At 35.8% G+C, this 22,817-nt stretch overlaps 1 protein-coding gene across 1 annotated transcript in view; it reads right to left on the bottom strand.

Annotated features, from left to right (window-relative positions):
• Positions 1 to 2,544: 2,544 nt before the first annotated feature.
• The window catches only part of LOC121082667, a 39,342-nt gene continuing 19,069 nt past the window's right edge, over positions 2,545 to 22,817 (bottom strand). The window contains exons 2-5 of the mRNA XM_040582336.1: positions 5,728 to 5,949; positions 5,256 to 5,367; positions 4,593 to 4,656; positions 2,545 to 4,034 (exon numbers count right to left, since the gene is read on the bottom strand). Of these exons, the coding sequence (XP_040438270.1) occupies positions 3,979 to 4,034; positions 4,593 to 4,656; positions 5,256 to 5,367; positions 5,728 to 5,949 (454 nt within the window). The 3' untranslated portion in view covers positions 2,545 to 3,978. The remainder of the gene's footprint in view (positions 4,035 to 4,592; positions 4,657 to 5,255; positions 5,368 to 5,727; positions 5,950 to 22,817) is intronic.

Below are 22,817 nucleotides of genomic sequence, written 5' to 3'. Positions count from 1 at the left end.
GGGCTGGATACGGCCCCCCAGGGTCCTCAATCCAGCCCCCGATATTTACAGAACCCCCCTGCTGGGGGCTGGGGGGGGGAAACCAAGCAGCCACAGATGACTGCCTGCCACTGCATCCACACGCCGGCCCCCTGTTTAAAAAGTTTGAGGATCCCTGGTTTAAACATACCACTTATAGTCTCTAGCATTATGCCTAGTTTCAGATGCAGGGAGAAGAAAAATTAAATATCAATTGTTTTACAATTTATGAATACATAAGACTAAGAAGTTAGTATGAAACCTGTGTTATGATAGCATTGCATACCTAAAATACAAAGAGGATGAAAAGGTTCAGGATTTTTGGACTTGTGAGAATGGTTAAACTAGGCTTCAGTTTAACCTTTCTTTAGGTTTACCAAGGCCTGAAAAGAGCTACAATTAAGACTGGTACCAGAAGGTAGTGATGATTTAAGATTTAGTTGCTTTTTAACAAATGTCTCTAATTACGTAAAAAAAATAACAATGAGGTTTGGAGAAATCTATTTACATTTATTTTTTTTTAAATCATGTGGATTTATTGGAATTAAAGCTGTGGCCAGAGAGTCACATGTAGGCTGGGCTCTGATAAGAGCTATGGCTAGAGTTTGTATGTTAGGACATCAGGGGATGAATAATGAAGTTTGTTGCTCTTTTCTGCAAGCCCAGTACAGCTTTGATGAAGTCCGTAACAAAACTTACTATATAACTTATCCATTTCTTTACTGTTCAACATATCTGGAATTTACCAAAGTAACAGCAGCAGTGTCCACAGAATTTGCTTGGGCAGGTTTGAAAATTAATATTGTAAGAACCATGATAGTGTATTTCAATGGCTAGCAATACTTAGGAAGCTTTTAAGGCTGTGTAAAAGTGATGCAGGAGAACATCTAAATGCAGTGAAGACCCAAGCAAACCTTTTACAGACCTAATTTTATGTAATGGGTCAAAACAATCTGAAGTTGGAAATGACTGGACACTGAACTCACGCAAGTGTAGTGTTCCAAACTCTTGGCTGTTTCACAAAAAATGAGGAACAGTTAAAAAATAAATATTAGACACAAGATAGAATTAGACTTCAGGGTCAGGTCCTCAAAGTATGTGGTTCTGAGGATTTTATACAGGTGAACTGAGATTTTGATAATGACCTTATCTTTTCTGCTCTCCTCATGGATCACATTATAGGTGTGACTTCAAGATTTCTTTTTCTACGGGTCTTATGTTTTCCATAGCGGTATTGAGAAATACGCAATAGTGTGTGGTGGAAGAGAAAGCTTTCATCTCTAAACCATTCTGAAATAACAAACTACTGCCTGATTGCCTAAAAATGGAGGAAAATTAACTCAGTTATGTCTAGCCAGTTTGTCCTTGTTCACTATTTGTTGATTTCTAAAAGCTTCCATCTGTAATGTGTCCAACATATAAGTAGATCTGTATCTAGACTATAAAAATGTAAGATCAACAACATGGTAAACTCTATCACAGGCCTGTTACATTTTAATTTATATTGTTATTGATTATCAGTCTACTCTGATGCAGTTTTGTAGCATGTTTCATTTTTATTTTATCTCATATCACAGGGTTATCAGTAAACTGTCTCTGCAAAAAGCACACACTGTGTAACTCTTCAGTAAGATTTCTGCTTTACTTAAGTTTTCTTTTCCTTCATGATTTTTCTTCAGTCATACTGGTTAAGGATACCAGCAATGAGAGGATGTGTATTCATGCCTCCTTTACTAAATGCAGAGGCAATTCTTTACCTTCGTTTTAATCAGAGAGATAGAATAAGGACAAACAGACATTGCTTGCTTCCGGGTACATACTTCTATTAAAAATGCAACTCATCAAAAAGCATAACACATTCAGCCATGGTAGCGCAAAAGACATCCTTATGCAGGAAGCAGAAGGTATATGTAGAGTTAGATAAAGTAAAAATGGTACAGGAGAAGTGGACAGAGCTTTAGAAGACAGATAAAAACATTCTGATTGTTCAGGACAGATAACATAGTGATTCCTTTCAAGGAGCAAATAAAAATCAAGACAAGAACTGTGTTTCAGAGATGATTCTCTGTACTCTGTGGAGTTTGTCATTCAGACCACAGAGCTCTCAGAGCCCACTATAGATTCCTTTTGTCTTGCAGCCAAGATCTTTTCCAAAGTATTTGCTATAGTGTATGTCTAGATGTCCTAGCTGAAGGAAATGAAGCTATGTACACACTTAGAGAAAAGACCCAGAGGAACGCATAAAGACCACAGTGTAAACACAAAAGAATATCCTGAATTGCATGACTACTGCTTCCCATCACTCCTAATTTCATTCTACATCCCAAATTTTAAGTTCTGATAAAATTTTAGTTAAGAAACCTGATGGACTATAATGTTAATTTCATAATTTTAATATAATTTTAAATAAATATATCAATGAAATTAAAAGATCCAAATTAACTATTAAAACTGTATAAAATTAATACACATCAATCTCATACAATAAAATTTGTACAATAATAAATTTTTGTGACATTTCTTTAATGTAGAACAAGTAATCACATGTTCTCAGTTTCTCACAATGCAAGAGAGAGAATTTTTACAGGGATTGTGTGTTTCTAAAAGATTTACTTCTATGTTTCTAAACCAACAATATCTACATCATCTTCACAATCTGAAAAAAAAAAATTTTCTTCTCCTTCCTATTTCTTTTAATCAGAAAACTTAGTCCTAGAGGGTGTGAAGCAACATCTAAGACCTGGACAAAATTGTACAGTGTCTAATGTCTGTAAAATAAAGTTGTGAAGGTGAAAATACACAAAACAAAACCAAAACAAAAAGTACAGTAAAGGAGTACTGAGATGTCCTGGCTATATTAAGAGAAAGTTCATATTTATGGATTGTATTAGAATAATCCAGTTAAATTTTCTTTTTTAATGTGCCATCATTTTGATCAATGAATAGAAAAAAGGTCCCACAGACCTAAAATAGTGTTGAGGAAAAAAGTTATCATGATTTAATGTCAACTAAGCATTTGGCTTTATACACTGTTTTACCCACACACTTTTTTTATATACAATATGTTTAAGAACAATCTTGGGTCAAATTCTCACTTTTGATAAATCAGATTTGACATCAGTAATGTTATATGGATTAGACATTTGGTAAATGACAGAGTTTGGACTTCAAATATTCACTGAAAGCTCAGATTCTCCCAGTTACAGAATGCCTAACCTGAATGAACTTGTGTACCTATTTCTTCTTTCTAATTTGTCACCTGTAAATAACACTCTTCCGAGACCATAGTATTATGCTTACAAAAGTAATACTTTCACAAATATGTCCCATTTTCTTGTTTGTTCCTATTCCTTTAATGCTCCTATCTTCCCCATGGCTTTTATTAAACTATCTCCCTTATAACTTTTCCCAAAAAAGCTCTTATAATCTTCAGTTCTTGTCTTTCCTCAGTCTTCTTTCCAGCTTTCTGCTTCTTCCTTCCAAATTATCTTTTTTCCATTCTCAAGAAAAATGTCATAATAGCACTTTGCCTTCAAATTTATAGCATATCTGTCCTATCAGATTTTTCATGAGCAATTACACTGTTTCCCAAATAACTCAACACTGCATTCAAGCTAGTGCTACCTTCTGCCCATAGATTTAAAGCCTAGACTAGCCTACTAACCTAGTTCTCAGCTGTTTTGCTAAAAACAGCATACGTAAGCCCCAATAGTAAGCTTTTTCCCCATGCTTTTTTATATTTTAATATTATAGCTTAAATTCAAGATTCAGAGTTTTTTGTTAAAAGAGGGTCTTTTTCCATGCCTCAAAGACTTTCATAATCCTTATAGCATAGTGGGAAAGTACATAAAAAAAAGATATGTGTCTTCTGAAAGGGGAAGCCTCCAGTTTGCAAAAGAAGCAGTCTTCTGGCTAATGGTGGAAGAGTGAGACAAACACATCTACACTGGGCTTGTGAGACTACTTCTTCCTGCTCCATTCTTTGCAGATTAATTCTCCTGCAGCCAGCCTAAATCCTAAAAAAAAGTAGGTAAGAGAAATATAGGGTTCTCACAATGAAATTTCATGTAGTTAGTATATCTCTGGTACAGCTATATCTATGGCTTATGTAAATCAATTATAAAGTCATTGTGATCCAATTGCATGTAAATAATTTATACTTTGTTCAGTCAAATTAAAAGCATTACAGTTGTTACTCTTAGATGAAAAATAAGATCTTGGGATGTCATTACATCAGCAATAGGATCAGAGTTACACTCCAAAGCGTAAAGCTGGAGTGGTGTGGGGCAAGAGAAAATCACACAAGTACATCTGCAGATGGAGGTATTCTTCAGAATCAAAGCCCTAGTGTGAGCAGTCATGAATTTTTGTTGTAAAAGCAGTACTCATCAAACTGTGCTTAGTAAATGTCAATTTACTTAGAAATGGTGAACCTCAAAACAAAATCTAAATACCTCTATTTCTAACTTCTTTTAAATATGCATATTAGATGTATTTCTAATGGCATAGGAATCTTTTTGATATGACACTCAACTGTCATAAATCTTTATAAACCAATTAGAACATTATCATACCTGAAGATAATAATGGAACGCCTGACATACTGGTCTTCTCAACCTCACAGAAGAACAAGTTTGCCTAGTATATGGGAAACCCAAAAAAAAGACAAAAAGGATTTTAATTACCTGTACAATTACTATTAATCTCTTTTTACTCTAATGACTACAGACTTAATTATTTTTTTAAGTGGATATTTTTTCTCCTCTTCATTATTTCCTTTGTTTCTACAATGAAATAAGCAATATAATTAGATACTGGTTAAAGTTGAGATTCACATGGAAATGGGTCAAGCTAATATATTTGTATTCCAGATGAAGTTTACAGGGTATAACACAAACCTCTTTTGTGAATAGTTACTTTTAGTCTGAGCATGAGGGTAAAAAGCAAAGAACACGGAAAATATCTATCAGCTAGTTCTACATAAAAAAGACAGTACCTTCACTAAGTATACACTGTTACTAACATGGTACTACTAAAGTGAAATAAAAATTAGAAATCAGGGAATTAAATTACATATTCATTTAATTCTTTGCTTATAGTGTGAAAATAATAAAGGTGTACTGATCTTTAATAGGTAAGAAAATGTTCTGGAACTCTTGCAGCCAGTCTTTTAGGGATTTCACTTTAAAATAGGCTTACATTAGTGTTCAGTATCTTAAACAAAAAACCAAACTCACAATATTTTGTCTTTTTTTAGTCCAACTTGAATCATAGTTCCTATGGTGAGCTGATCTTGGCAGGCTGCTAAATGCCCATCCAGCTGCTCTCTCAATACCCCTTGTCAATAGGCTGGGGGGAGAAAATAAAATGAAAAATCTGGTGGGTCAAGACAAAGACACGGAGGTCACTTACCAGTTAATGTCACAAGTAAAACAGTCTTGGCTTGGGGAAAATTATTTTAATTTATTCCCAAAGAACATAAAGTAGGATAGCGGGAAACAAAGACAAAATTAAAACAATAACTTTCCCTCACCACACCCCTTCTTCCCAGGCTCAGCTTCACTCCTTCATTCCCAACTTCTTCCTCACCACTCCAACCGGCACAAAGGGGGAAGGGGAATGGGATTCATGCTCTGTCCATAACAGTGCCTGTCTGCTGCTCCAGTACAGGGTCTCCACCCAACTGCAGTCCCTTCAGGAAATAGTCACCTGCTATAGCATGGAATTCTCCATGGTCTGCAGTGTGGATATCTTGCTCCAGCGTAGTTCTTTCCATAGGCTTCAGGGGAATATCTGCTCCAGTACTGAGAGCACCTCCTCCCTTTCTTTACTTTCTGACTTTTTTGTTCACAGGGCTGTTTCACGTGCTGATTTTCCTCACTCCTCACTGTTCTCTGGTGTTTTATACATGTTTTCCCAGAGGTGCCACAGCTTGGCTAAGGGGCTTAGCTGTGCCCTGTGGCAGGTCCAATGGAGCTGGCTGAAACCAGCCAGAGCCAGCACCCAGCCTCTCCTCACAGAGGCTGCCCCTGCAGCCCCTCTGCCAGCACCTCACCACCTTCACAGTGCAGTTCAACATATCAAACAATGCACATTCCAACAAGATCTGATCCTTTTTCCTGAAATTTGAACACTTTCTTTCCTGTCCAGGAAATTATGCTGACACTGCTGTCCTTTCAAAAGCAAAAGAAAGTGAACTCATCAGTTTTAGACAGCCAAGGTTCATTATTAAATAGGTTATTAAGCAAATAAAAAAGGATGACTAGACAAGCAAAAATTCAAAGTGTATTCCCACTTGAACATTTAGCTTTCCAATCAGGCAAGGCTCAACCTTCCTTATCTGATGTATGTTTAGCAATGTTTGAATAAAAAAGATCCTGTATTTGGGACAAAGCACGTACTACAGATTCACCATCAGCTCGAAATTCATTTTCATGATAGCACAAATGAGCTCCTGAATTTGAGGGACAGGTGTATTTGCACTGCCCTGGAATCTGATGAAATCACTGTGAAACATTTCATACAGATAAGCAGTTGTTCTTCAGAAGTGTTTTCTAAATCCACCTGAAAATCAAGTAAAAACTTAAAATTAAATACAGAAGAATATAGTTCCTGTAGGATCAGGTAAGTTATTTTGTGTTATTTTGTGGTAGAACTAATGTATAATGTAAGAAATAAATATGGAGAAAAATACACACAGTAAGCTTTTAATTTTATGCTGACAATTTCTAACATGAACTACTGATTTCTCAACTTTCACAGTGAGATTAATGACTTTACTTTTACAGAATTATATTATTGCATGATAGGATATAACTTTATAGCATAACATATTGTACAAAAACCAGTGGCATATGTGATCCTGCAGTGCTGTGCGAAAAGCTGATAATAGCATCACAAAAGCTTATTTTCTTTCAGTTTTGGCAATTATACATATTGCGTTTTCCCAGCTAGCTAAAGGGGAGAAAGACCCAGAGCTTACAGCACGCAATGCAAAAGGTGCGTACCTCTACTTCAACATGTGGCTAGTGATTTGAGTAATCTGTTCTTAAGTTACAATTATAATTATACCGGATGAGCACAATGTCAATCCAAAGATGGACAGATGGGTTTTAGCTGGCCTGCTTCTAGAGAATAAAGTAGGATAATTGCTAGTGTTATCAAATATTGACCTGATTGAGAGATGCTTTGTTGTTTGTTTTTTTTAACTTTTGAGAACAGAAATCTACAAAATCTGATAAACTGCATTACCTCCTATTGTTAGTTTCGTAAGTAAAGAACTATTTATTATATATCCACAATGTTAAACAATAGTTACAGCAAGTATTACAGGATCTCTTTGGATATGGGAGTTTATTAAATTTCAAGGACACTGATGGATTCAGTATAGGCTTAATATCTTTGAATTATCTCTCGGTGTCCCTGCTGTTAACAGCAATGATCTTCCACAAAGAGTATCATTCTCAATAATCAGACATTTAGTGCAGCTGATGTACAAATTACTTTTTTTATTTTTTAAATTTTTTTTAGAGGGATAGCTTTTATAGCACTTAATCATCAGTTTGCACCAGAATGATGTCAGGTAGTGCGTGGAAGAGTTAACAACAAAATAGCTGTCCCCTAAATAACTATTAAATCAAAAAAAAAAAAAAAAAAAGAAACCCATGCCTTGTATTCCTATTGAGTCCCAGTATAATGGAAATGTTAAAATTTCCAGGCCAAAGAGTAAGGAAATATACTGCTAAGCTTAACTCTGTATATGCATTGTAATGTGATGTTTGGTTATGAGATTCTATTCTTTCTAATTTGCTTATCAGACAAATTTATTTTAGTCCTGTCAGCATGCAACTATATTATTTATTGCATTAGAATATCAATCATATCTCTGAATCAAGACTTGATATTTAAGTCTTGTCTTTTCCTTGTCCTTTAATTGATTGCCTATAGGTACATAATGAGATAGCTGAAGTAAATCAATAGTTGAATATTACCAGGGGTAACCAGGGTCCTATGAATTCCCTTGTCAACAGTTTCTGTTACTTATATTGCAGACAGTTTTAATTTTTCTCATCAAATACATGGGTGATTTGAATTACTGGTTTGTGGTGAAAAAGCATTTTTAAATTTTCTTTCTTAGATATGGGGGCACTATTTTAGATATGGAAAGACAAAAGGAACTCCAGTGTCAATAGCTATAAAGTAATAAGGTAGATAAAGGTTGTTTCAGTGTCTCCATTATACCAGGTTACATTTGAGGATTTATAGCTCTGAGCAGATAATTCTCCTTGGATTCCTATGTGGCTGGCTGCACATATCTTTGTGCAAGTAAGCTAAACCACAGAGACTTTCACTGTCCATATGAACTAGATTAAGAAACAATACTGACAATCTGAAAACAGGCTGGGAAAAGAAAATGAATCAATGACTCTCTCAAGAGGCCAAGCAGGTTATAATACCAACAACTACGAGCAGCACAAGTTCACTCTGATAGATAGAATACCAGTGAAGAATCATGATGTGATAGTCCCACATACCAAATTAATACCTAAAAGAGACAATGCTATCAGTTATGGAGTAGAATTTACAACATTTAAGAACACTTGGAATTCATACACTCCAACAGATTTTTATTTTTTTAAAAAAAGAAGTTAGAATTATTTTGTGGATGAAAAGAACTTTTTTTTTTCCTGTGGAATTGACTGAAATTAATCTAAGATGAATAAGAAACTGAATCATTGCAGCTGAATTCAGACTTTAATTTGCTTGCAGAAAATATTAAGGTATAGAAGATAAGAATAAAATAATAATAAACCAGTTCAGTACCTGTGTAACAGTAGTACCTGAACAATTTGTAGAACTTATCTTCCTAAAAATAATATATTATCAATTATATGAGAAGTATCAATTTTAGCCATCAAAATAAATCAATATTAATAGGCACAGAATCATAGACATTAAGACCTCCAAAGATGCTTTCCATTCAACTAGACCAACTGTCTGTTTAAAGCTGTGACCAAAACTTAATTAGTTAAGCCATGGCTTTAAATAGCCAAATCTTGAAAAAACACAAGGAATGCTGACTACATCACCAACATTATCACAGAATGCCTTAAGACAGTCAAATATGATGGGCTTTTTGCTCATCCATGTTAACTGTTCTTGACTACCTCCTTGCCTTTACAATGCTTGCAATTCTTGTAACCAGCATTCTTCATCATCCAATCTGTTCTGCTGTATTTGATTTGTTCCTGTATCTGATACCTTATTTTTGCATTTTGTTAAAAAAAAAAAAACATAATAAACAAACAAAAGCCAGGTGAAACTATCAGCTATGTTGTATACTTTTCTGGTTATTTTCCTTACAAAAAGAGATACTTAAGAAATAGGAATGATTCTCCAGGTTATGTTACTTTTCTTTATTGTGCCTATTCCTGCTTAGCCTTGGTGAAACTATATTTTCTATGGGCACATTGATATGCCCAGAATTTTGTGTCATTATCAGTTTGGAATATTTGTTTCTCATAAAGGGAAACTATTCCTCTATTTTTTTAAGTTTAGCAACCATTTTTCCTTTGCTTACTCATGCCACTATGCTTGGCCAAACCCTCTTATGGCATGCTAAGCAGTGCCTTCATCTACTTAATATTTTACCTTTAAAATAAATGTTAAGTATTGTTTGATACTTTTTACATTTAAAAAGGAATTATGGGTGAATCTGCTAAATGCTCTTAGAATCCTTTTTTTCAAGTGTTACTACAATGGTAGGTTGCTAAATAAAAAAATGCATTTATCTTCTGATGAAATAGTATTACAATATGGTATAATAGAAAAATATTCTTAGTTACAAAATTTCTATCTAGAAGAAGAGTAAAAAACACATCATCATGTTTATTAACACATATATGGTCTTGCCTAAAACAAATAGCATGGACATAAGCAAAACAAATTCTCTCTTCTATGAATGTCTTAAATATATATATGTAATATTTTCCAAATTGTCAAAAAATCTTGGAATTCTGCATTTTTCTGAAAAGAATAGAAGATACATAAAAAAGAAATAAACCTAGAAATTTCAATTAGTAATGATTCAGCAATGCACAACTTACAAACCAGAGGTCTAAGAAAAGCTTGGCTTATAACTTTGATTACTCTGTTGTTAGAGATAGATTAATCATAAAGAACCAAGTAAAGCAACAGAACCAAAAGATACTACAGAATATTTTAGTCAGAATACAATGAAATAACAGATAAAACTTAAAATTTTTCTCAACTTTCCTATATAGTTAGGCAATTGTCAAACACAAAAAGTACAAGGAACAATCAAAGTATAGGAAACACAGACAAACACTATGAAAAGGAAAGCAGTAATAATAACTAGATAAGTAAAGGAAAAGGAATGAATATTGAAAAATCAGTCTCATGATATATCCAATAAAAATCACAAATGAGTGATGTGAAAATGCAAAAGTTTATACTAAAAGGGTTTGGTAGTTGAGGAAGTGCAAATAAATGTTTAAAATACCAACACATGACATGAAGGCAGAAGGATAACAAACAGTGCAGTTTAACCCTGGCTAGCAGCTAAGCACCACACAGCCACTTTCTCACTGTCACACGGCAGGATGGGAGAGAAAATCAGAAGGGTAAATGTGAGAAACCTCATGGATTCAGATAAAGACAGTTTAATAGGTAAAGCAAAATCTGGCTGTGCAAACAAAGCAAAAGAAGGAATTCACTCACTATTTCCTATCATCTGGCAGATAGATGTTCAGCCATCCCCAGGAAAGCAGGGCTTAATCGCACATAATGGTTACTTGGGAAGGCAGACACCATAATTCAAAACATCTTTCCCCAGATTTTATTGCTGAGCACAATGTCATGTAGTATGGTATATCCCTTTGGTCAGTTGGTGTCAGCTGTCCCAGCTGTATCCCTTCCCAACATCTTGCCCACCTCCAGCCTGCTTGCTGGTGGGGCAGTGTGAGAAGTAGAAAGGGCCTTGACCCTGTGTAAACACTTTTCAGCAATAATTAAAACATTGGTGTGTTAGCAACACTGTTTTCATCACAAATCCAAAACAGTACCACACAAGGTATTGCGAGGAAAAATTACTCTATTCCAGCTAAACCCAGTAAAAGTATAAAAATGAAATACATAGAAGCATACAAAGTGGGAGTAAATACACTGACAACAATTCCAAGTTTATAAAATTACTTTCTTTTTTTTTTTTCTGAAGGCTGAGTTGGTGGTAAAAGAGACTATTTTTCAAGAAATTCAAAAACTAAATAGACAAAATTGTGGAAATGTAAGACCATGTGAATATTAATGGATTTACCTGAGTATTAGAATTTGGACTTACAAAAATGCAGGAAAAGCATCTAGAAAGCATTAAACACAGTATTTTGTTTTAATAATGAATGAATGTTTTAGGGTCTTGGTTTGTTTGTTTGGGGGGTTCTACTTACTTTTAGAATTTCCAAATTATTTCTTTGAAAGCAGGCTCTGTAAAAGAGCAGTACTTTGCTTGCTCTGCAACTCCAAGAATTTGAGGTTTCTCTGATGCATATTTTAGGATAAAAGATTGCTGACACACAGATAAAGGCATTAGAATATTAAAATGTAATATATAGTTAACATAAAACTTAAAAAATACAGTAACAAAAATATCTGAGGAATGTTATGAATGTGCCTAGCTGTTACATTAGAGATAAACATTGTAACTGAAAATGAACCAGAAACCTCTGTAATTAGGATCCATCCATTTACAATTAGCTGCTGATTCTGTACACGCTGTTACTGCTTGAGGGTTGTCATTCATCATGTTATTTTATAGGTAATAATGTCTTCTGTCCTTTTGTATTTGTATGTTAGTTCTATTCATTATTATTGAATATTGGCTTTTGTGTAAACCTAATTTAATTATAGGGGGGGTTTATTCTTTTCTCCTGGTGTCAGATCTTTGGACATATGTACATCAAAGGTCTTGCTTTATTTTCCTCATGATTTGTTGTTAATAAAAGGTAGGCTTTGAGATTTAATTGAATGATAGTTCTACATGTTTTCACACCTCACTTTCTAAAAACAAAGGAAGAAAGCTTTCTTCAGGAACTGATGTGATTCACTGCCAAAGCAGCAGCTAAATACTCAGAAGTCAAGAGGAACACATTTTGGAGTTTGGTATAGGTTCATTGTGTGCCAGACAGATTTAAGGAGTAGGAAAAGAGGACTTCTCCAGTAAGTTTTTCAACCTAGGTAGGAATATTGCTCGGTGTGATTCTACCTAAGATATTATGCCCCTGTTACTCTTCCCACGCATTGCTGTGATAGCCCTTGAAATGTTACCTGCTCTACCTCTCAACTCTTGCTTCTTTATGGTCAAGACCTTGCTCACAGACTGAAACATAGTCCATTGAGGAAACACAAGTAACACATTGTAGTTGATTAGTTTCCCATTTAGTATTTACCTGCACAACAATTACAGTAATGTAGTGCTATGTAAACCAGCCCAAACTAGACCTAAACAACCTCTGTTAGCTGCAGGGAGAATCTAATCTCAGATATACATCTTTCAGTACAAACTCATTTATTCTGGATGACATTTAATGCCATTATCAATTAGGTATCCATGCTTGAAATAACTTAGTTACTTCTTGATTGCCAGGAAGTACTGTTGTGACATATACATCCTTTCTAAAGTGTTGCATATCTAGATTAGTACTAGCAAGACCATCAAGGCACTTTTGGGTATTTAGAATGTACTACATAGTCTTTAAAATTTACAGAACTCATGAGAATATGATCATTGTACCTTGTAAATTATGGACACTCCTAAAAAAGTTGTTTGTAATTTTCGCTGATGACATTCTATGACCTCTAAAACAGTGGTCAGAGCCAGCAGTTTGCTCATAGTCTGAGGACATTTTTGTCTGTTCACCTCTAAATAACCATAATATTTCAAATAACTTTCAAATAACTGAGAAAAATATATATTTTTCCAAATTATATGGCAATTTATACTAGAATAATTATAACTGGAATAATTACAGAACACCTAGTTCTTCCATTACTGTCCTTCAATTCTTCGGCTACATTCTGCACTAACAAAATAGTGATTGGCTGGTTTTTTAGCTGTGATCAAACACAATTACTAAAGAAATACCTTGTGCACACAGTTTCAAGCTCTGACAATGAAGGAAAAAATCATTAGGTCAGATTTTGTTTTTACTGCAGCAAAAAAAGTATATATGTTGAAATTTTTTATCCTATGGTATAAAAATGAAGTTATTCTGCCATCTCTTTTCTATCTTAATATGGTTAGATGAGCTACCTTAAACAAGAAGCTACTCCTAGTGATAGGGAAAATAATATGGTATGTCCTTTCCATTTTGTTAGGCAGTACTATTTCTTTTTCCTACTTTATAAGAAAGGATTGTACAAAAAGAAACCATACTTCTTCCAATAGTAAGACTTGATTCTGTACATATTTTCACCTTGTTTGTGTTGGCTATGTATAAGCAATCTTCATGATGCATTGATGTTTCATTTTACTTATCTTCCCAACATTTCTGTAAACAATACTATCTCTGCTATACAAATGCACAGAAAGACGAAGGACAACCTTCACAGGAGACCTGGGGAGCCTAAACAAACATAGAATCAGAATGATTTGGGTTGGATGGGACCTTTGAAGATCATCTAGTCCAGGTCCACTGCCAAAGGCAGGGACACCTTTCACTAAATCATGTTGCTTAAAGCCCCATCCAACCTGACATTGAACACTTTCAGGGCTGGAGCATCCACAACTTTGGGAAATCTGGTCCAGCATCTCAACACCCTCTCTCACAGTAAAGAATTTGTTTCTTATATTAAATTAATATTTACCCTTTTTCAGTTTAAAACAGTTGCCCTTTATTCTGCCACTACAGGCCATGATAAAGAGCCTTTCTCAGCCTTTCTTACAAGCTCCTTTCAAGTATTGAAAGGCCGCAGTAAGGTCTCACCAAAGCCTTCTCTTCTCCAGGCTGAATAATCCCAACTCTCTCAGCCTTTGTTCACAGGATAGGTGCTCCAGTCCCGTGGTCACGAGGGCTCAATGATCTGTATTCAGCACTGGTAAGACCACACCTTGAATAGTGTGGTCAGTTTGGGGAATTGGTGTTGTTCAGTCTGAGGATGAGTGTGGGTGAGGAGGCATCGACAACTTCTCTGGGCAGCCTCTTCCAGTGTCTCATCACTCTCTCTCACAGTAAAGAATTTATTCCTAATATCTCCGCAATAATCTGCCCTCTTTCAATTTAAAACAGTTGCCCCTTGTCCTGTCACTACACTCCCTGATAAGAAGTCCTTCCCCATCAACCACACTGCTCAGCTTGGTTTCTTCTGCAAACTTGCTGAAGATGCACCCCTTCCCACTGTTTATGCGCCTGACAGAGATGTTAACATTGACAGGCTTGAGAGCTGGTCCCGTGCTAACCTCATGAAGTTAAACAAAGCCAAGTGCAAGGTCCTGCACGTGGGTTGGGGCGATCCCAAGCACGAATACAGGCTGGGCAGAGAGTGGATTGAGAGCAGTCTTGAGGAGAAAATCTGGGAGCTGAAATAGGAAATAAGAAAACGCCTTAACACTAATGTAGCATTAAGAAGCAGGCTGCATTTATTGCAGTGCTGGATGCACAGAGGATCACTTAACGTGTATGTTGTATGTTTCATTCAAGCAAAATTATATAGTTCACACATATGTTTGTGCATTACATTTCTCAGAAAAAAATACATATTCATTCAATAAGTGGTACATAAACCTCCATTTACTTCCCTTATATGGAGAGTCCAAGTTTGTTTCTTAGTTACCTATGCAATGGTCTCCTCAGCTACTGTACAGTCACCTCACTGACCATAAATTTTAGATGCCTCTTTCCCTCTTGGCATAAAATTACACAACTAAGGTTGGTTAGCAATCTCTCCATAGTTACTATACTGAAACAAACAATATAGTTGCAAAGTTAAACCACACTATAATACATGGTAAGAGGTAGGTAAGGAGCTCAACATGACCTGACAATGTGCACTTCTAGCCCAGAAAACCAATCATATCCTGGGCTGCATCAAAAGAAGCATGACTGCTTCATTCAGCTCACAGCAGGTTGAGGGAGCTGAATCTCTCCCTCTACTCCGCTCTGGTGAGATCCCACCTAGAGTACTGCTTTCAGGTTTGGGGTCCCCAACATAACAAAGGCATGGACTTGTTGGAGCAATTTCATAGGAGGGTCACAAAGATAATTATAGTGCTGGAGCACCTCTCCGATGGAGACAGGCTGAGACAGTTGGGCCTCTTCAGCCTGGAGAAGAGAAAGCTCCAGGGACACCTTATAGCAGCCTTTCAGTACCTAGAGGGGATCTACAAGAAAGCTGGAGAGGGCCTTTTTGCAAGGGCATGTAGTGATAGGACAAGGGATAATGGTCTTAAGCTGGAGATGTTAGGAAGAAATTCTTCACTGTGAGGGTGGTGAAGCACTGGAACAGGTTGCCCAGAGAAGCTGTGGATGCTCCATCTCTGGAAGTGTTCAAGGCCAGATTGGCTGGGGCTTTGAACAACGTGGTCTAGTGCAAGGGGTCCCTGCCTATGGCAGCGGTTTGAACTGGATGACTTTTAAGGCCCCTTCCAACTCAAACCACTGTATCATTCTATGGTTCTGAATAATACTGGTCCCAGTACGGACCCCTGAGGGACACCACTTGTCACTGGTCTCCACTTGGACATCAAGCTGTTGACCGCAACTGCTTAAGTACAACCATTTAGCCAATTCCTTATCCACTGAGTAGTTCATCTGTCAAATCCATGTCTCTCCAGTTTAGAAACAAGGATGTCATATGGGACTGTGTCAAATGTTTTGCACAAGTCCAAGTAGATGATGTCAGTTGCTCCTCACTTATCCATCAACAGTGTAATCCTGCTATAGAAGGCCACCACATTTGTGAGGCCAAATTTGCCGTTAGCAAAACCATGTTTGTCAACAATCACCTCCTTATTTTATATGTGTCTTAGCATAGTTTCCAGGAGAATCTGCTCCAAGATCTTGCCAGGCACAGAGGTGAGACTGACCAGCCCATATGTCCCCAGATCTTCCTTTTTTACCTTTTTAAAAATGGGGGTTATTTTTCCTACTTGGCTACTTGCTTGAAGAGTTCCTCCAGCTAGGCATGTTTGCACCCATAACATCCACCTGTCCCTTTGGACCCTAGAAGGACTTCCAGGTTCTGGATTTCCATGCAACTCTGGGTCTGGGCAGCACCTTCATTTCTTCAGAGGTTAGTCTGGGTGTAGGTGTTCACCTAGGGAGGTTTTCTCTCTTCCACCTTGGTTTCAGGCAGAGCTATGCAGTTGTGGCGGGTGGACACTGTTTTGTTACAGCAGGAGGCTGCCTTCATTTAGCTCTCAGAAGAAAACAGCCAAGTTTCCAAAGGTTATTCTAAACTGCCATGCAGGGTGCAACCTTGACTGTGTGCTATGGCAGGCTCACCAGCACTCCAAGGGGCTGCCTTTGTAAGGTGTGGGGTCTGGCTGCAGCTGCTCCTGGCCCTGCCCAAGCCTCACCAGCCTCTCCCAACAGCAGGCAGCTGCTGGTGGCTCTCTCTGTGACTCTGGAGGAGGTTTCCCTAGTTCAGGAATCTGCCCTGTACACTGCCATCCTCCTCTCTGCTATGGAATGTGCCAGCGCTGAGCTGATGGCCTTCACAAGTGACTGCTAGTAGCAGTTACACTGAATTTAAATCTCCCGTTTAAGCCTGTAAAATTCTTTAAGTTGTCTTGATACTGCTTATGTAAATTAACTCTCATTGATTTTGGTAATATTGTGCTTATAGCTGTTTAGCAGTTGTGAAAGTGATTGACCACATCTGGCCAACACAGCAGTTTAAGAAAGGCTAACACTGTTTGGGCTGGACACTGTGGTAAAGATCACACAAGAGTTTGAAAGGCAGCTTAAAATAATGGTAGTCCTCTAAGTGTTCCTTGTTAGATAATAAAGATTTTATACAGTAACATACATACTGGGTAGGTGATTGTATGCAAAGATATGAAACAATTTGACAACTCTTCTGAAAAAAATAATTAAGCACATTTTGAAAATGCTTCCCAGGTAATTTCCGAAATAATTTATGTTTCCAAAATAATTTATGAAATAAGTTACTCCTCATGAATATTTATCTTACACATTATTATATTTGAATTTGTTCTTTATTTTAACTATGGATAAATAGACAAAGTTTCAAAAGCAAACCTCAAAATTAACCAACGTTATTTATTCACAGTCTTTTAAATATTTTTTTCTGTGTTAGCTCAGCTCTGTTCCTGAGCACTCATTTGCAAAACACTGGACTCTCTGAAGTGATGGCCTTCTGTTTATACTTATTGCTGTTCCTAATGTTTCTTTTGCGACAATGCATTTATCTCTTCCCTTCACTCTATGTGCAAAATTAGAATATTAATAATAATGTTTCCATATATACACAAATTCTTGGAGGCTGCTTACACTTTTGTTGGTGAAGTGCTTTAAGATTTGGAAAAACTTATTTTCTTATTCCAGATAACATGAAAATTAGTATGTAATGCTTTTCTATTTTAGCACTGGAATTATAGAAAAATATTGAAAAAAAAGAGAAGAAAAAAAAAAGAGTTGCATGCCCTTCATCTTTAGTCAGGAAAGAGAAATAACTGTTGTCTATTTAAACTTTGTTGTACAGGAGTTAATCTCTCACACAATATGAATGACATGAATGTGTTTGGTTTGTGATGAGCAAATGTAAATCTTTCAAAATATTTATTTTCCAGAAAATTATTGTAACATTGGTTGTGCTAATCTGTTTAATTTTAAAATTAATTTATCCAAGAAAATGCTAGTTTTAACAGCAGATTTCATTAATGTCTTCAGTAAATTTGCATCTTATTTTTGATTCATTGAAATAGTGGCCTTTTTCTGCTTCAGAAATGAATCAGGATAAAAGGAAAAATAAAAATTAGGTAAATATTTTGCATATTTTAAAAACTTCTTGTGATTGATTGACCAGCCAGCAACTAAATACCCACAAGCAAACAGAGTTGAGGAGATAATCAAAACAGCAAGGGCAAGAAAAACTCATGCATCAAGGTAAAGGCAGTTTAAGAAGTGAAGGGAAAAAAAAATCAGTAAACCAAGTCGTGGCCAGTCAGTCTCCAAACAATAGCTACCTTTCAAAACTATCCCTGCAGTTTTATTGCTAAGCATGATGTTATATAGCATGGAATGGCATATAATGTTCAATTTGGTCAATTTGGGTCAGCTTTCCTGGCTGTATCCCTTTTCAAATTCTTGCCCATCCCCAGTCTACTTGTTGGGGAGGCAGAGTGTGAAACAGAAAAGGTCTTGATGCTGTGCAAGTGCTGCTCAGCAATAGATAAAACATTGGTGTGTTAGCAATACAGTTTTGGTCTGAAATCTAAAACAGAGCACCATATGAGAGCTTCTGTGACAAAAATTATTTCCATCCCAGCAAGACCCAGTACATTTTTAGAAAGTGTTTTGTCTTGGTAAGTCCTGCCAACAGCAAAAAATGTTTTCTCTAGACTTTCTTTTTGATACAAGTATAGGGATAGTTACATCTACTTCATTTAAAGCTACCTTATGATTTCATATATATGAAATACAGATTTCACTTCCAAAATACTGATTTCAGCATCTCAATCAAAAAGGAATATCAATGTTTAGCAAGTATGTTTGTTAGCAGGGAGGGAGCAGGGAGAAAAAAATAAGAATGATTTTAAGAAAACAATAATGGAGGTAGGATACAAAAGGTTTCAGCCTTGATGACAAACTGCACAGACAGATGTACACTTGGAAGGTAGGAACCAGCAACAGCAGAATTATTCACCATCTTCCTGCAACTTGTTAAGACCTAAAAACCTTCAGTCTTCCTAATTCTGCCATTTGCTTGTGTTTGCAGTACCTTGCTGATTTCATTGGTTGGGAAAAGGGGGGAGAAGTAAATATTGATACTATTATACCAGGGGCTGTGGTGGGTTGTTGTACAAATGTGAATTACACTTAGAAAATCTCAGCCTCACTGCATAATAAAGGTTAAATATTTCTTGAATTTCTTGATTCATACTGGAAACATACTTGTTTCCAGTATGAATATTCATCAAAAAGATCCTCTTTAAATTTCAAGGACCCAGTATCTACAAGTATAAACTTGATGGTTGTCTGATAGTTATTCTTTGACCACTGCTGACTTCTTCCAGCCACAGATACTGCTATGGTCTGGTAATCCTCTTCACAAATAACCAGAATGAGGCCCAAGCAGAACCAGTAATAATCACCTACTCAAACCTGTTTACAATTGTTTAGTCTGTATGCATATATTGAAATTCCCCTCGCATTACATCCACTTGCAGCTCTCCCAGTTCTGCTATGCCACTCCTCAATTTTTGGTCTCAGAGAAATGTGTGAACACAGCTACTCAGCTTTAAGATTACTGCTCCCTATTACATGAAAAACAGCAACTAGCTTTGAATATTAATCTACAGGAGGGGGAAAAAATGAATGGAGGAAATATAATACTCTAGTTTGCATCTTTTAAACCTCCCTGGTTAAAAAATTTCACTAGGTGGGAAAGAATTATGTTTCACAAAGAGGTTTTGAGGAACATTGTAAAATGTATAAATTCCACAGTTTTCAAATCTGCCTTTCTAAAATGCAGGATACAACCCCTGATCCCCTGGCTAGTGTTTTGAACTCCCTGCTGTGACTGTATGGATTAATTCCACTTCATGTAACAGTACTGCATGATTCTACCTGAACACTATGAGCATACCACTGATGTGGAAAGAGATATGAAATTTAAGTTAAGATTGATAATTTAGGATGAAAGTTTGCCCTGTAGTTATAGTGCAGTGTATGTGGGTATCCAGCACACCTTGTCATAAACCTCCTCCATGGTCCAGGAACTCCCGGAAAGATTTCTGCATAAATGAAACAATGGAGTCATGTGAGATAACAGATTAACTTGAGAGGTGACAGAATGAATTTAAGCTTCACCACAAAGCATTTGACTACCTGTTGCAGGACTTCTCCAGTTGGACATTTAAGACAGTCCAGATTTCCCAGATCAGTCCCTGATGTACCAATTCATTGCCACCATTTGTATGCTTAAATAAGAAAAATAAGCTGGTTGGAGAATTTGTCCATCCCAGTGATTATCCTAGGCAGTTGCCTCTGCAGAACTGACCAAGGAGTACATCAGTAAGTTGCCTGTAAATAGTCAACAGAAAAAGTTCCTTCGATTGTAGAACTGGTCACCTCAGACAGCCTTTTTATATATAGTTAGGAGGTGTTTTTTATGTAGTGAAAGACAATCTATATTAATGGATCATGCATGTGCTGGGGTGGTGACCTAGGAGCACGGGTCAGGTGACTAAGAATTCAGCAGAAGAACAGCTCAGGGAGTTTCATCCAATTTGGCTAATGATGCAGTTTTAAGGACCTTCGTAATACAGACTCATATCACCACCCAGCCAGCCACTGACATTCCTGTTAGAGAGATTTGATTCCACTTGTGAGCATTAATTTATGAAAAAGATCCAAATAAATGAATTATTTTAACAAATATCCTGTGTAACCCTTAACCTGAGGTGCTGACCAGCCAATAACACGATTTTTTTTTGCTTATGGTCTGATCTAAAAACTTTTGTATGCATCTTTCATTTTAGAAGATGAGAGCTTCTCTTGAAAATATATGAACTCAGTGAATATTTGTGATCATGAAAGAGATGAGTCCCAGAGGGACAATGTGTTATTGGAAAGCAAATAACATTCTTACAAAACGTAGAGAGCCACACCATCAGCAGGTAGATACTGTCATCAAATGAAGTTAAGTGATAATTTGCACTAGCTAAAGATATAATATGTTGCATATAAAAATACAGGGTTTAGCTTTTAAAATAATTGCTTTTCATTAATTTAATTTTTACTTAAATTATTAGTTTTTAAGTAATTTCATAGCAGATACTAAGTAATTCTGGAAGCTTACTGTTTTAAAAGGAATGTAAACTTGATGTAAACAAGATATGATTTATTTTTGTATTTGTAACCCTGGTTTTAGATTTTACCTGTTGTCCCGTATAGATGTAATTTTACATTCCTCAACTTAAAATTTGATTGTATGAAATTTAGGATTAAAAAAAAAAAAAAAAAGAGTAAGAAAATGTTCCAATTCAAATGTAAGGCTAAAATAGAATATCTTGTTCAAAACTAACATCAATGCAAAATACCAAGTCAAATTAGAATCAGTAATGGAATCATTCTGTAATATACAGAGTGATGATTTGAAGTTAAATACATAAAAGTAATGTATAGGAAAGGAAGTAACCTTTTCTTGCCCTTTTTATTTCTTCTACAAGGCTAGAACAACTGGGAATAGAACTGTAGAGCTAAGGAAACTTCAGAAAATTCTGTTCTTAATGGCACTTGAAGTTTGACGTTGAAGTACCTATAAATTCTCCTTTTGAACAACAGACACCCTGCCTTTCTGAGAAGATGGAATATTCCACACCATATTCTAAATGTATTCATTTATTAAAAAGAATTAAATAGAGTGTCATGAGAGATGCTGATATACTGTATAAGACAAAGGTCTAACATTCAGAATATCAACATTCTACAGTTATTCTACTCATGTTTCTCAGTTTCTACAGATGTTACATGAAAGCAACTCACAGAAATCTCTTAAATTAATGTTTTGGAGATACTCAAATACCATGTTATCTGGGGGCATTGATGCTTACTTGTATGGAAATGAAAGAAATATTTCTTAAAGCTAACAGTCATAAGAAAAAAGAAAAAAGAAAAAGAAAAAAAAAAAAAAAAAAAGGACTTAACTCATCGAACAGCCTTATTGCTATCATTCTTGGCTCTTTAGTATCTAAAGGTCTTTCCTCTGCTTCTAAGTTTGAATTCCTCATTTTGCAGTCAGAAGACAATTTAGGAACCTCAGGAAAGAATCCATATAATCTGTGACCTGTCTAGATTAACGTAAGAAAATCTAGTGTGATAAAATTTGTCTTAAATTTTTACTCTCTTCTAGAGAGTGAGTCTAAGAGCTAGAATATTTGAATTTCAGTATGTAATTTTTTCTGAATCATAAGAAAGTTTCTTTTTCAATGCACATAAATGTTCTGGTAATAATGAAAGAAAGGAAGGAAACAAGGAAAGGAAAAATATAAATGAAAAGAAACTGAAAGAGATGATGGCTGCATTTAGCAGGGATTTTATTCAATGCAGATTAGCAGCACCTAACCAATACCTATTATGGCTTATAAATGTAGATGTTTCATTCTAAAAAAGGACTGAAAATTTCCAGATAAATAATTTCTCACAGTTTGGCTTAGAGAATACCTATCACTTTACCTTTCCCTTTAAATAACCTACAGTTAATAAGAATACATGTTTCCTTTGAGCAAATGAAAGTAAATTCATGGCTAGTTTTTGTCAGTTGTTTTAAAAGAAAAATACAGATGATCATAGAAATGTACTTCAAAATGCAGTCTAAATGAGATATTCAAATTTTTTCCTCCTCCTCTTTCTACCTCTTTACCTGAAATGAACCACAATAGATCTGATCAATGACAAAGGTATTTTTAAAATACCACACTCAAAGTTATGTGCAATATTCTTATTTATAGAGGAAGAAATATAGTGGAGCTCTGCACTACAGCTGGGTATCTTGGGTGTCATTGGAAAAGCAAGGCACTATCACTATATTATTAAAAT

Source organism: Falco naumanni, chromosome 1 (assembly GCF_017639655.2).
Source record: "Falco naumanni isolate bFalNau1 chromosome 1, bFalNau1.pat, whole genome shotgun sequence".
Classification (NCBI taxonomy): Eukaryota; Metazoa; Chordata; class Aves; order Falconiformes; family Falconidae; genus Falco; species Falco naumanni.
Note: the sequence above shows the minus strand (reverse complement) of the source record. Positions and strands in the feature narration are given on the sequence as shown.